At 38.7% G+C, this 15890-nt stretch overlaps 1 protein-coding gene across 5 annotated transcripts in view; it reads right to left on the bottom strand.

Annotated features, from left to right (window-relative positions):
• ANKIB1 (ankyrin repeat and IBR domain containing 1) overlaps positions 1–15890 on the bottom strand; it is a 128604-nt gene that overhangs the window by 67450 nt on the left and 45264 nt on the right. For 4 of the 5 annotated variants that reach the window (XM_059712271.1, XM_059712272.1, XM_059712273.1 and 1 more), the window contains exon 4: positions 5238–5420. The exons of the other annotated variant lie outside the window; for it this stretch is intronic. In XM_059712271.1, coding sequence (XP_059568254.1) covers positions 5238–5420 — 183 coding nt within the window. The remainder of the gene's footprint in view (positions 1–5237; positions 5421–15890) is intronic. 5 annotated transcript variants of the gene reach the window in all.

Genomic DNA, 15890 nt, shown 5'->3' with positions numbered 1-15890 from the left:
TTAACCAAGGGGTAACAGAAAGCAATCTGCATAAAGTTTCTTTAAAATGCAGTTTTAAAAATTTAAATGGGTTACACTAGAAGAAAAATAGTTCTTGAAGGAGAAAGACATGCTGCCTTCATGAGTATGTAAGATATTCACTCTGAATCTCTGCAACAGAACTATAATTAGGTCATGTGAAGCATTTCAATACATTGCTCAGTCCCAAGTGGGCTCCAGTCCTTTCTTCTGCAGGAAGGATTAAAATGAAGGTGCCTTTCTCTTTCCTGTTGCAAGACAAACTGCTTCTATTTTCAGATTAAACACAAATAACCTTCAAGCAGTCTGTCCTGATACAAAGAAGGAAAAGGAAAACTAATTTAAAAAGAGTATGAAAATGCCTCTTTTTGTTTGTTTTTAAATATGTTTTTTTAATTGATTTTAGAAAGAAAGGGAGAGGGATAGAGAGACAGAAACATCAATGAGAAACATTGATGGGTTGCCTCCTGTACATTGAACATTGCACTGGGGATTAAGCCTGCAATCCGGGCATGTGCCCTGACTGAGAATCAAAGCGGTGACCTCTGACACTCAACCACTGAGCCACACCAACTGGGCTTGAAAGTGCCTCTTTTGCATCTGTACATACTATTGCTATCAAAATATCACTAAAGAAATGCAAAACAGCCCAGCATACAAACGATACCACTTTGATTCCATGTATAAAGTGATAGTACCTTCAAAACTGTTTCAGAAAAGACTATGACAAAGGAGTTATGAAAGTATTTTTTTTTCTCACAATGAAAACAGCTGCCCCCTCCATTCAATTATATAGGTAAAACACTTTCATTGTTAAAAAATGAAAAAATGAGTACTTATTTACCCAAATATAATGTAATTGTTAAAATTTTAAGACACTCAAGGAAAGGAGAGGATATTTCCAATTCCTTTTAATACCAATCTCTCTCTAGTGATCCATGAGCGTAGCCTGGGAGAAAGGGGGAAAAATACCTAGAGAATGCCGTTAGGATTCTCAGACCCTTCTCTTCCTTTCAGTTTCCATGCTACTTACTCAGCTGTTCTCACCTGGAGATCAAGACCTAGGCTACCCTGATGTGTACTTTGACCTAAGAGGAAGGCACCTGGAGTAGGTTAAACCTTATGCTAACTGGGGTAGCCAGCTAAGGCAAAGTCCAGCATATGGATTTCCTACCAGAAAAAGAGCCTGAGCCTTCCTGAATTCTAAATTGGAAAGCAGGAGTCTTTAGATGACTTTCATAGCAGTGCAATGTTTGGTTTCCCCTTTATTTACTCAGGTGTACTCACACAATCCACTCCTACAGCCTGTCCATAGTCCAAGAGGCCCATTACTTACTAGTTTCTCTGCTCTTTTTTGGGACTTCAATAAATTGAACACACTGCTCTCAGCCATCACTCTAATTAGTCTAATACATCATCTAGTTTTTTTTTTTTTGTAGCAGTTACCATTCTCAAAAATTGTGTTCATTTATTTTTAAACTTATTTGTGTGTCTCTCTCTATCCATGATGAAACATAAGCCCCTAGAAGGCAGGAGTTTAACTTTGTTCCTCACTGAATCTCTAAGCTCCTAAAACATTGTCTGGCAGAGCAGTTAATCAGTTTTGCAGAATGAATGAATGAAGTAGATCTTACCATTTATAAACTAATCACCTGGAGGAAAAAGCTAAACTAAAATGTGCCAATAAGAAATTACAGAGATATAATACACTGTGCAGATCATTAACTGAATAGAAATCTTAGCTAAAATAAACACTGTACCTTGGGAACATAAATTTTAAAAAGTGCTAATTATGTAGGCTTAATACAATTACATAGAGGCCATGTGAAACTCTAGCATAGACAGAATAATACAAAAATTGATCAGGGTCAAAGAAGATACAAAAATGAATTTTAAAAAAGTATTGTTTACATTGAAGTAAAAAACCCAAACATTGTTTTTTTTGTTTTTAAAAATTGTTATGAAACTCACATAACTTAAAATTAACCATTTTAAAGTGTGCGATTCAGTGGCCTCCAGTACATTCACAATGTTGTACAACCATCACCTGTATCTAGTTCCAAAACAATCTCATCACCCCAAAAGAAACCCCATACCCATAAAGTAGTCACATTACTTTTTCCTCCCAGCCCCTGGCAACCACTAATGTACTTTTCGTTTCTATGGATTTATTTACTCTGGACATTTCATATACATGGAGTTATTCAATATGTGTCCTTCGTATCTGGCTTTTTCACTTAGCATAATGTTTTTGAGATTGATCCATATTTTTAGCATGTGTTAGTACTTCAGTTCTCTTTATGGCTGAGTAATATTCCATTGTGTATATATATCTCATATTTTATTTATCCATTTATCTGTTGATAGACATTTTGGCTGTTTTCAATTTTTGGCTATTGTGAGTAGTGTTGCTATAAGTATTTGTATATAAGTATTTATTTATGAAAGTAGTGCTTTTCACATTATGAAATAGTAGACAAAAATAAAGGCAATATCAGCTGGTGTAGCTCGGTGGCTGAGCATCAACCAGAAGATCATGGTTCGATTCCTGGTCAGGGCACATGCCTGGAATGTGGGCTTGATTTCCAGTAGGGGACATGCAGGAGGCAGCCAATTGATGACTCTCTCATCATTGATGTTTCTATCTCCTCTCCCTCTCCCTTTCTCTCTGAAGTCTATTTTAAAAAATACAATATGGATTAAAAATAAAAGTACAAAACTAGCAAAATATCTAAATTATTAAAATGTTCACCAATAGGTAAGAAATATGTCGATCATATGTTCAGACTTGGGAAAGATGTTCATGATATACCATTAACCTGAAAACATATTTTAGCAGAACTCAATATACTATATGATCTTACTTTTGCATTAAAAATTCTGTATGCATATGTTTGCTTAAGTCTGGCAGCATAAAAAAAGAAACTTACCTCTGATGAGTAAAATCAGGAAGGAGGAAATTTTTTAGCAATAAATATTCATTATAAATTTTAAGCAATGCATGAAAATAGAAAAAAATAGTAATAGTAAAGAAAATCACTCATATCCACAATTATAATTTTGGTATATAGCAAACTTCTTCAAATATACATTTTTCCCCTATATAATTAGTGTCAAACTGTTCTGTAAATATTTTTGCTTAACATAATAGTTTATTATAGTTATACTATATTCATTTAGATGTTAAATCTATTGATGAGTATCATTATTTTAAAAATTTACTAATAAATTAAGATATCTTGATGAAAAGACCTAAATGACTTTCAGATTACTCACATCAACATTATTACTAGAATATTATTGTTTAAATGTCTTCTGACTAAATTATTATATCAATTATTACAGTATAATTTCTATGTATCGGTTGTCAAAAGGTAGGCAGTATAGCAAAAAGAGTCTTAGATTTTTAAGTCATAAGAATCAGGTTCAGCTCACTTTGGTCCTGATAGGATATTCAACTATTTTCTGGTTTATCTTCCTCATTTAAAAAAAGAAGGGGTCATAATTGTCATTTCAAGGTTACTATGTGAATTGAACAACCACATTAAAGTGTTAGGACATCAGCCTTCTCTCTATGTATACTTAATCTGAATAAATATTAAACAATCTAAAGAATCACAAAAGGTAAAGAAACGTAAATCTTTTAATTCTAAGAAACTCAGTTCTTTTCCCCATTTGCAAAGTATAGCAGCCCTCAAGCTGCTGGGAATTCATGGGAAAAAGAAAACTAACAATACAATTAAACACAAAGAAGAGTTATAAAATTTCTTTTAGAATCAAGTTAGCACTGAACATCACATCAGAATCATTTGAGGAGGAAAAATTTATTTTGTCTTATAATTTCTCTATCTAAGAAATATCTATTGGTGCCCAGTGTGCACCAGTATGTTAGACACTGAAAATACACTGTTAAATAAAGCAGTTAAGACTCTGGTCTTTGTGGAGTTGACAATTTAATAAGAAAGAAAGTAAATAAATAAGTAAACAAACATAAAAATAATTATAGCACATGATAAATGCTAAGAGGGACGAACAGGATATTATAGTAAAGAATAATGGAAGGAGAGGGACTTATTTTAGAAAGAATGATTAAAGACTGCCTGTCTGAAAAAGTGATCTTGAGTTACCAAGAGAAAAATTGGGATATTTCAGACATAGAAAATAGCAAATGCAAAGTCTTGACGTAGTCTAGGTAAGATAATTAGAGCAAAGTGTGTTAAGAAAAAAATGTTTGAGATAAAGTTGAAGAGGTGAGTAGTAGCCAGACGATAAAAGGTATTATATCTGAGTAAATAGTTTGGATTTTATTGTAAGTACCATAAAAAGTTACTAAGTGATTTAAGTAATATGACCTCGTTTTAATTTAAAATTGTCACTCTGGCTTCTGTGTACAAGATGGGATTCTAAGGAAACCAGAATAGAAGGAAGGAGACTAGTATGAAAAAACTATTACATTAGCTCATATGAGAAGTGAGGGTGGCAAGGGCCTAGGGAGGTAGGAGTGGAAATTGGGAGGAGTAAATTGATTTAGGTTATAGTTTTGGAGGTAAAACTGTCAGGATTGCCAGATTGTTTGGATGTAAGAAGAGATGGGGAATCAAGAATGCATGAGTTGTGTATGCTAGAACAACTAAGTAAATGGAGGTAATATTTACTCAGACAAGAAAGACTCTTTATGTCCATGATAATAAGTTCAATTACATCACAGAAGGGAAGAAAGTCACACTTAGATGGGCTAAAGAATGAATGGAGGAATTTGGAAGGGGCAACTATTAAGTTGGTTTTTCCCATATGAAAATGGGAGATATGGTCTACAACTGCAGGAGACAGAGACAGGGCTAGGGAAGAGTGGTCAATGGAAAGACTGTTTAGCTGTTTTTGCTTTTTATGACAGGGTTTACCAAAGCATGTTTGTTGACAAGAACAATCCAGAAGACACAAAGAGACTGAGGAACAGGAGGATTGGAGTCTTGGATTAGTAGGAGTGGTTAGGATTCATACCACATACCAGCATCTTTTTATGTGTAAGTAAGCATACTCACATTTGTTAGAGGAAAGCTTAGACCTTCAGGGTTTCTAAATGTATTTATATACTTATGGCTATGTAGATGACTGGATATTTACCATTGCAAAAAAAGACCACACAAACTGGGCTTTAAACAAGAAAAAAAATTAATATAAAATCCATATAACTTTTTAATTAAAAAAATACACCTTACCTCTCGTTTGTCTAATGCAGCATACTCAGCTTCTATTTCTTCAGCTTCAGGATCTCGTGAGAATACCATTTGGGATTCCAGATTAAGGGCCAAATCTTTGTGGTGTTGCTTTTCAGCACAATCACAAGGAGTATCTTTATTCTCATTCTCAGCAAACAAGTCTCCTCCATGTTTTACTAAAATCTAAAAAGATTTTTTCAAAAATTTGCAATGATAGATTTAAATAAGTTATTGTCATGTTAAAAACATAAAACCTTTAATAAATGAAACACAACAAAAATGCAATATTAGTTCACAAAATGACAATAAAAGTTATTTAGGTATTAGTTGCTTCTGATTTTAAGATTGGCAATTCTTGTTTATTAGTATTAAGATGAATACCTTTGGGTTAAAAATAAAAGCTACAACACCACCAATTTCTTAAACTTTAAAAATAAAGTCCTTTTTGAAAATTAATTTTCAGAGAGAGAGAATGAGAGAGAAAAGAAATATCCATTTGTTCTTCCACTTATTTATCCATTCACTGGTTGATTCTTCTATGTGCCCTGACAGGAGATCAAACCTGCAACCTTGGTGTATGGAGACAACACTCTAACCAACTGAGCTACCTGGCCAGAGCTTAAAAAGAAATTCTTAAGCATTCTGCCCAATTCAAAAATAAAGTTTTAGTTATCAATAAAACAATTTATAGTTATTCAATGCTTTCGCTTTTATAAATTTCTAGGAATCATTCTTAAACAAGAAGGATACCAGTAATACTGTTACTTTAACCACAAATACCTGGATTTCCTGACATAGTGAACAAAAATTTTCATTTGTATCATTCCTTATTCAGTCAAACACTGAAATGAAATTAGGATGAGCAAGTCACTGAAGCAAAACCGTTTTCAATATTCCTCAAAATAAGTGATAAAGGCTTCTGGTCAAGATAGCAACATAGGTGACTGTGGTACACATGTCCTCTCACAACCACATCAAAATTACAACTAAACAATTATCATTGAGAACAGCCTGAAATCTAGTGGAATAACTATGGATGTAAAGAAGAAGCCACATCCATACTGGTTGGAGGGGCAGGCTGGTCCCATACATAACCACATGTAGCAGATAAAAGTTGGGAGGGATATCTTAGTTATAGAGGTTCCCCTGAGGAGTGAAGGGTTGCAGTTCCACACCAAGCGCTCTAGCCCAGGGTTCCTGTGCCAGAAAGAGAAATCCCCATAACTTCTGGCTGTAAAAACAAGTGGGGATTGAGGCTCAGGCTGCTGAAGTCCCAGCAGTTCTCTTAAAGGGCCCATGCATGCACTTGGACTCACTCCCTAGGGCAGTGGTCGGAAAACTCATTAGTCAACAGAGGCAAATATCAACAGTACAACGATTGAAATTTCTTTTGAGAGCCAAATTTTTTAAACTTAAACTATATAGGTAGGTATATTGTTATTAACTTAATCAGGGTACTCCTGAGCTGGCCTTTGCTAAAAACATCCTCAATCTGATTGAGGTATTGCTGAGGTCGACCCCTTCCAACTCTCCCATCCACACTGGTCTTGTATACTTGTTTCGTCTATCTCAGTGGTCGGCAAACTCATTAGTCAACAGAGCCAAATATCAACTCGCCCAGGCCAAAAAACGGCTTCTGTGCATGGGCCATGAAGTTTCAATTGCACTATACGTGCGTGCCCGCACGTGGTATTTTGTGGAAGAGCCACATTCAAGGTGCCAAAGATCCACATGTGGCTCGCGAGCCGCGGTTTGCCGACCACTGCCCTAGGGCAGCACCTTGAAAGGTACCAGGGACATATGGGAAGGAACTGAATTATCTGGCCTGAGGGCGAGGTAAGAGGGGCAGCTTTTTGCCAGACAGATTCAAAGTTAGTTAGGGCTTTTTTATTTTGATGTAGTCCCATTTGTTTATTTTCTCTTTAGTTTCCATTTACCTAGGGGTTGCATCAGTGAAGATATTGCTTCAGCATATGTCTGAGATTTTGCTGCCTGTCAATTCCTTATGGTTTCCCGTCTTACATTTAAGTCCTTTATCCATTTTGAGTTTATTTTTGTGTATGGCGTAAGTTGGTGGTCTAGTTTCATTTTCTTGCATGTATCTGTCCAATTTTCCCAACACCATCTCTTGAAGAGGCTGTCTTGACTCCATTGTATGTTCTTTGTCAAATATTAATTGAGCATAGTGGTTTGGGTCGATTTCTGGGTTCTTTATTCTATTCCATTAGTCTATATGTCTGTTCTTGTGCCAGTACCAGGCAATTTTGAGAGCAGTGGCTTTGTAATACAGCTTGATATCTGGTATTGAGATCCCACCTACTTTGTTCTTCTTTCTCAGGATTGCTGCAGCTATTTGGGTATTTTTTTTTTTTTTTATTCCAGATGAATTTTGGAGAGTTCGTTCTAGGTCGGTGAAATATGCCATTGGTATTTTAATGGGGAGTGCACTGAATCTATATATTGGTTTGGGTAGTATGGACATTTTAACGATGTTGATTCTACCAATCCGTGAACACGGTATGAACCATCAACAAAACAACAAGAAAGCCCATTTCGTGGGAGAACATATTTGCCAATGTTATCACTGATAAGGGCTTAATCTCCAACATTTACAGGAAACTCATACAACTTAACAAAAGGAAGATAAACAAACCAATCAAAAAATGGGCAATGGACCTAAAGAGATACTTTTCAAAAGAGGACATAAGGAAAGCCAAGAGACATGAAAACATGCTCAAAGTCACTAATCATCTGAGAGATGCAAATCAAAATGACAATGCGATACCATCTCACACCTGTCAGAATGGCTATCATCAACAAATCAACAAATGACAATTGCTGGCAAGGATGGGGAGAAAATTAACACTCGTGCACTGCTGGTAGGAATGCAGACTGGTGCAGTCACTGTGGAGAACAGTATGGAGTTTCCTCAAAAAACTAAAAATGGAACTCCCATTTGACCCATGATCCCACTTCTAGGACTACATCCCAAGAAACCAGAAACACCAATCAGAAAGGATATATGCACCCCTGTGTTCATAGCAGCACAATTTACCATAGCTAAGATTTGGAAACAGCCTAAGTGCCCATCAGCAGATGAGTGGATTAAAAAACTGTGGTGAAGGATTGGAACCAAGATGGCAGCATAGGTAAACACCTGTACTTGCTGCCTCCCACAACCACATCAAAATTACAACTAAAATACAGAACAACTATCATCCAGAACCACGGGAAAGCTTGCCGAGTGGAAGTACTACAACTAGACAGGTAAAGAAGAAAGCGCATTAAGACTGGTAGGAGGTGTGCAGACATGGAACAGGCTGGTCTGGCACCCAGGTGTGCTGCTTTTTTCATCGGGAGGGAGATCGCCTCTTTGGAGGCCGTCTGGAGGAGTAAGGAGTCCCAGCCCCACACCAGACCCCCTGCCCAGAGTTCCAGAGACGTCCCTACGGGCAGTAAGAACTATGAACTATAACCAAGTGAGGATTGGGGCTGAGTTACAGAGCTGCTAGAGACACAGCTGCTCCTCTTAAAACAGCGGTTCTCAACCTGTGGGTCGCGACCCCTTTGGGGGCCAAACGACCCTTTCACAGGGGTCGCCTAAGACCATCAGAAAACACATATATAATTACATATTGTTTTTGTGATTAATCACTATGCTTTAATTATGTTCAATTTGGAACAATGAAAATACATCCTGCATATCAGATATTTACATTACGATTCATAACAGTAGCAAACTTACAGTTATGAAGTAGCAACGAAAATAATTTTATGGTTGGGGGTCACCACAACATGAAGAACTGTATTAAAGGGTCACAGCATTAGGAATGTTGAGAACCACTGTCTTGAAAGGTCAGCACCTTGAACTGAATTACAAGCTCCCGGGGACCCAGACAAATCAGGGAGAAACGACTGTCTGGTATTGGGGCAGAAACGTGGGGGTGGCTTTCTTTCAGATGGAGGTGCTCGCAGCGGTCATTGTTCCTGTGCTGGGACCTCCCCGGTGCAGGGCGGACTGGCAGACATTTCTGTTCGCTCCACTCTGGAGATTCTCTGAGACCTCGCCCCACCCAAATGTGCAGTGGCTTTTACATATTAATGGCTTGTCCTTTCTCAGCCTAAAACCTGTCAAACAAGCTGCAGCTGGGTCAGGGAGCCCCAAAGCTATCAATAAAAAGCCCAAAGCCAGTACCAGCACCAGCCTGCCTTGCTTCACCGCTGGGCCTCAGTCTGGGCACTTCCAAAACCAATACAAAGAGGAGGAATCTGCAGATCTCCCTGTAGCTCCTGCTGGGTGGTCCCAGGCAGTGGCTGACTTTGCACCTCCTTGGAGACCCAAGAGCCAGTGTATCCAGTGGTCAGTGTGAGACCATACCAGATACAACTCTTCACATCCATAAGTGACACACTCAAGGGGCAGACTTAGTGAGCACCAAAGCCCCACTGAAGCAAGTCCTGACCCATAAGGGTGTCTCCTGCGCAGAAGCTCTTCCACTGTAGTCGCAGCTGGTCCACACAACTAATTGGCCTAGAGGTCAATTCCTTCCAGTAACACCAACAGCAATAAAGGCTCAACTACAAGACTGTGCACACAGCCCACAAAGGGGTGCACCAAGAGTCTCCATCTCAGGTGATTGAGGAGGCTGAGCCACTGGGCCCTATAGGACACCTACTACACAAGGCCACTCTATCAACTCAAGGAGACTTAGTAGCTACCCAATACATAGAAACAAACACAAGGAAGCAACCAAAATATGGAGACAAAGAAACAAGTCACAAATGAAAGAAATAGAAGAAAGCCAACTATTGGATATAGAGTTCAAAACCACAGCTTTAAGGTTACTCAAGAATCTTCTAGAAACCTCCGAGGAACTTATTGAGACCTTCAAGGATCTTAGTGAGAATGCCAATAAAATGGAAAAGGACCAGTCAGAAATTAAGCATACACTGACTGAAATAAAGAATAATATACAGAGATCCAATAGCAGACTAAAGGGTCCCAAGAATCAAGTCAATGATTTGAAATACGAGAAGGCAAAGAACACCTAACCAGAAGAGCAAAAAGAAAAAAGAATCCAAAAATATGAAGATAGTGTAAGGAGCCTCTGGGCCAACATCCCAATTAAGGGAGTGCCAGAAGAAGAGAGCAAGATATTGAAAACCTATTTGAAGAAATAATGACAGAAAACTTCCCCTACCCGGTGAAAGAGGACCACACCAAAACACCTCATAATTAAAATGCCAAGGGCAAAAGACAAAGAGAGAATCTTAAAAGCGGCAAGAGAAAGACAGTTAGTTACCTACAAGGGAGTACCCATATGATTGTCAGCTGATTTCTCAACAGAAACTATGCAGGCCAGAAGGGAGTGGCATGAAATATTCAAAGTGATGAATAGCAAGAACCTACAATCAAGATTACTCTACCCAGCAACACTCTCATTTAGAATTGAAGGTCATACAAAGAGCTTCACAGACAAGAAAAAGCTAAAGGAGTTCATCATCACCAAACCAGTATTATATGAAATGTTGAAGGATATTTTTTAAGAAGAGGAAGAAGAAAAAGGTAAAGATAAAAAATTATGAACAACAAAGTGACAACTAATGCATATCTATCAACAAGGGAATCTAAAAATTAAATGAATAAAAAATCTGATGAACAGAATAAACTGGAGAATGGAATAGAATCAGGGGCATGGAAATGGAACAGACTGACGATTCTCAGAGGGAAAGGGTTGTGGGGGGTGTGGAAAGAGATTAGACAAAGATCTTTTTTTTTTTTTAATATATTTTTATTGATTTTTTACAGAGAGGAAGGGAGAGGGATAGAGAGCTAGAAACATCGATGAGAGAGTAACATCGACCAGCTGCCTCCTGCACACCTCCTACTGGGGATGTGCCCGCAACCAAGGTACATGCCCTTGACCGGAATCGAACCTGGGACCCTTGAGTCCGCAGGCCAACGCTCTATCCACCGAGCTTAACCGGTTTTGGCTAGACAAAGATCTTATATGCATGTATGCTGTACCTATGGACACAGACAATAGGGTGGCAAAGGCCTGGGGTAGGGTGGGAACCAGGTGGAGGGGAGCTATGGGGGGAAAAAGAGGGACATCTGTAATAATCTTAACAAGAAATAAAGGAAGAAAGGAAGAAAGAGAGAAAGAGAGAGAAAGAGAGAGAGGAAGGAAGGAAGGAAGGAAGGAAGGAAGGAAGGAAGGAAGGAAGGAAGGAAGGAAGGAAGGAAGGAAAGCTCGGATTCAAGGAGTAGAATTAGTGACTGTAAAAACAACAACAAAAATAACAACTGTGGTACATCTACACAATGGAATACTACACTGCTGTAAAAAAGGAGGAATTCTTACCATTTACAACAGCATGGATGGAACTGGAGAGCATTATGCTAAGCAAAATAAGCCAGTCAGAGAAAGATAAATATCACATGATCTCACTCATTTGTGGAATATAATAAACAACATAAACTGATGAACAAAAACAGATCAGAGACAGAGAAGCATTGATCAGACCATCAAACCTCAGAGGGAAGGTGGGGGAGGATGGGGGTAAGTGGGAGAGATCAACCAAAGGAGTTGTATGCATGCATATAAGCCCAACCAATGGACACAGACACCAGGGGGGTGAGGGCATGAGTAGGGGGTGGGGGTTGGAGGAACAATGGGGGGATAAGGACACATGTAATACCTTAATCAATAAAGAAAAAAAAAAGTAGTTAGGGGTGAGGCATGAGATTCCGGATTTCCAACAACTTCCCAAATGATTGATACCAACACCAGTCCCAGGATCATTCTTCATAGAGCAAGACCTTAAGAAACACCGCTTTAGAATTACTCTTCAAATCTGTCCTACACTACAACCATTAAGCTAATTTTAATGTATCTTCTTTTACTAGCACTTTTCCAATCAAACATTTTCAGTGACTCAATTTTCTATAAATAAATCCCAAATTCTTGACCTTGGCATTTAGTTTCTTTTCCTTGTTATGGACTCTATCTTCATTTTACATGATCTGTCTTATCACTCCTTCCACAAAATACTTCAATCTATATGTTTGAGACCTAGAACAGTGCTTCACAGAACTGTAATGTGCAAAAAAATTACCCAGAGAACTTGCTTAAAACATTCCTGGAGTCTACTCCCTAGAGATTCTGACTTGGAATCGGGAGGTCTGGTGGGCTATATTTATAACTAGAGGCCCAATGCACGAAGATTCATGCAAGAATAGGCCTTCCTTCCCTTGGCTGCTGATACCACCTTCGCTCTGGCCGGAGCCGCCTTTCCGCCTTCGCTCTGGGCGCCTTTGCTCTAGCCCGGAGCCGCCTTTCCGCCTTCCCACGCTGCCCAGAGGCCCGGATTGGCTGGGGCAGTGTGTGCCGCCCTACCCCCAGCAGCTCGGTGCCTGCCTCTGCAAATTAGCCCATCTTTGTTGTGTTAATTTGCATACTCACTCCTGATTGGCTGGAGGGCGTTGTGAAGGTACAATTTGCATCTTTCTCTTTTATGAGTGTCAATAAGCTCCCAGTAGTTACTGATGCTACAGGTCTGAGGGTGACATCTTGAGTAGCCTCCTCTGAATACTTAAAGTGAAATCATACCCACTCAAACCTTACTACTATTACCAGAAAGGGGATCTGGGTGTGGATTCTTGACTTCATGCAGGAAAGACTTCACAATACAAGTCCAGGTGAATTTTAGAGGACATTTATAAAGACTGAGGACAGTGAAACCAGAAAGGGTTAGGGAAGTGAGCCTAGGCTAGTCTGCTTTGGTTCATTAAGAAGTCAGAGAAAAGGGAACCTTGGGGAGGATCTCAGGGGGTTTGCCTGGGATGAACTACCACTGCCCATTGCTGTCCTGGTTGCAAGCCTCATAGTGTCCTTTAGAGTTTAGGAGGTGTATGCCTGTGGGGAAAGAATAGAGGGAGGGGAGAGGTGCTGGAGTGCTTCTGGGATGGGGAGCTTGAACCACTGCCTAAATGATTTATATGACCCTTAGCATTATAATATTCTGGGGGCAATATCTTTCTTGATTAAAAATTAGAAAACTGAGTCCCAGATAGGCAGAGTTACTCCACTGCTGAGCTGGGACCACAAATTCTGTATTCTTTTCAGTTTTAAAATTCCAGGTATTAAAAATACAATATAATTAGGTAAAACTCTTCAGTCGGACCTATGAATGGTTTGTTTTTTTTTAATGAATGGTTTTTATGGCTTTTCAATGAAGTGTGAAATGCTTTGATAGCTGCCAAAGTGTCAAACAGGCTCTGTGGCTGGGAAGGAAAAAGTGTGACTTAGCATCTTTGGTTTTCTAGTGACCTCTATTTGATTTGACAAGCAGCTACAATTAGAACTGTGACTAAACAAGTAGAACAGAAGTGCACAAGAAATACCTAAGATAATACTCATTTTAAAAAGATGCCTTTAAGCCCTATCAAAAACAACAATCTCTGTCATATCAACCATTTATTGAATCACTATGGCATGTGAAGCACTAATATAAATAAAATGAGGTCTAGTGATAAGGCTTTTCTAGGGAGTCTGCCAAAAGGAGAAAAGTCACTAGATATAAGTGCTTTAAGAGTTAAAAAATAAAACAAAACAAAAAACAGCTTAACCTTAGCCATGGAATAAAATAATCAATTTAGCCTTAAAGGCTTAGATTCTGAAATGGGATATATTTTACTATTATCATAGATTAACAGAAAATTAGTGCTAAATGGGGACTTTGAAAAATATATATTTTAATTGATTTCAGAGAGGAAGAGAGGAGAGAGAAATAGAAACATCAATGATGAGAGAATCATTGATCAGCTGCCTCTTGTATGCCCCCTACTGGAGACTGAGCCTGCAATCCTTGACGGGAATCAAACCCAGGATCCTTCAGTCCATAGGTCAATGCTCTATCCACTGAGTCACACTGACTAGGGCTAAATGGGGACTTTTGAGGTAACTGTGATGGTTTCGTCTTGAATGGTTGGGAATGATAATCTCAAAGAGGTTGAGTGATTCACTCAAGGTCCTACAGATAGTCACTGTGAGGACCAAGACAGTAATAAATACCTGATAATACTGTGTCACTTAAGCCAAACCCTTTATATCATGCTTGGTACCAATGAGCATTATGAAGATTAGAAAAACATTATATACAAATGTTATTAAAATTGTTATTCTTTTTAAAAAAATATATATTTTATTGATTTTTTTTACAGAGAGGAAGGGAGAGGGATAGAGAGTTAGAAACATCGATGAGAGAGAAACATCGATCAGCTGCCTCCTGCACACTTCCCACTGGGGATGTGCCCGCAACCAAGGTACATGCCCTTGACTGGAATCGAAAGTGGGACCTTTCAGTCTGCAGGCCGACACTCTATCCACTGAGCCAAACCGGTCAGGGCTATAATTGTTATTCTTATGACTAAAGGGCTAAAAACAATGATGCAGTCAAATAAGTAGTTTGGGGGGTGGAGAGGAGCCCACATTTAAATTACCTATGATAGTAAACTTTATAAGAGAAGTCTAAGCCTTTCCTGTTCACTGAAGGAGTAGGACATGAAATAAAGATACATAACCACTAATACTTTAAGAAGTACACTAACATAGGTTTTTAAAAATGCATGTATTCTATGCACTAGCATTAAAAAACACAGTAAGACCTCTGGGAATTAGTTAATGTATGCTTCCCAAGGAAAATCTTCTATTTTACTTAATAGTAAGCATTACCAAAGTCATTCAGGGCGCAAGGCTGGGCTAGTGTACAGTCCAGTATCTATAATAATAAAAGCGTAATATGCTAATTAGACCGGAAGACCTTCTGGACGAAGCTGGGGCTGCAAAGGAAGCCCGGGTCCTGGGCGCCAGAGGGAAGCCAGTGTCGGCAGATGGGGGAAGGAAAGCCTACTCTTGAATGAATTTCGTGTATCGGGCCAGTAGTATACTATAAGAGATTTAAGATAATGCTATATGGGTAAAACAATATGCTGAAATTTGCGATGAAAACTAGGATAAATGTAACCAAGGTATTTATAGGGCTCTATTTGAGATGTTTTACATTAAGTCTAAGAGCTCCTTTGAATATATAGAAAAATAAAAAGTCATCAAATGGTGTGGTTTATGTAATCTGATATACTGATAAATCAAACAGTTAAAACATATACAGACATTCACATGAAGCAAATCATCAAGCCTGTCAGATAGTTTAGAATAAAACCTGGCACAAATGTCATTCACTGAGGAAAAATAATGCTGGTAAAAACACTATACTCTATTTTTTTGAACAATTTGATAAGAATGTCATTGCAAACATTATAAAATCAACGATTACTAAAGCAATGTTTATAGAATTTTTGGCAGTAAGATATTAAGGCAGCATTTAAGGAACAGCAGCCTCCTGATCACCACACCCTCTGTCTGAGAAACAGCAGCTGTGTGTGAAGCCTCCTCCCACCAGCCAGAGGAGCCACCACAGCAGTGAACAGCACCCACCACAGGAGCTGCTGCCAACTGAGGAGCAGCTGCTACCACAACCGCCCGAGGAGCAACCACAGCCTGAAGAGCCACTGACACCCAGGAAGGAGCCACTGAATGACTCAACATGTAGATATGTCGGTGAGATCAAACATGGGTAGACAAAGAAACC

This window comes from Myotis daubentonii, chromosome 10 (assembly GCF_963259705.1).
Source record: "Myotis daubentonii chromosome 10, mMyoDau2.1, whole genome shotgun sequence".
Taxonomy (NCBI): domain Eukaryota; kingdom Metazoa; phylum Chordata; class Mammalia; order Chiroptera; family Vespertilionidae; genus Myotis; species Myotis daubentonii.
The sequence above is the reverse complement of the archived record's forward strand: the minus strand, read 5'-3'. Positions and strand labels throughout refer to the sequence as shown.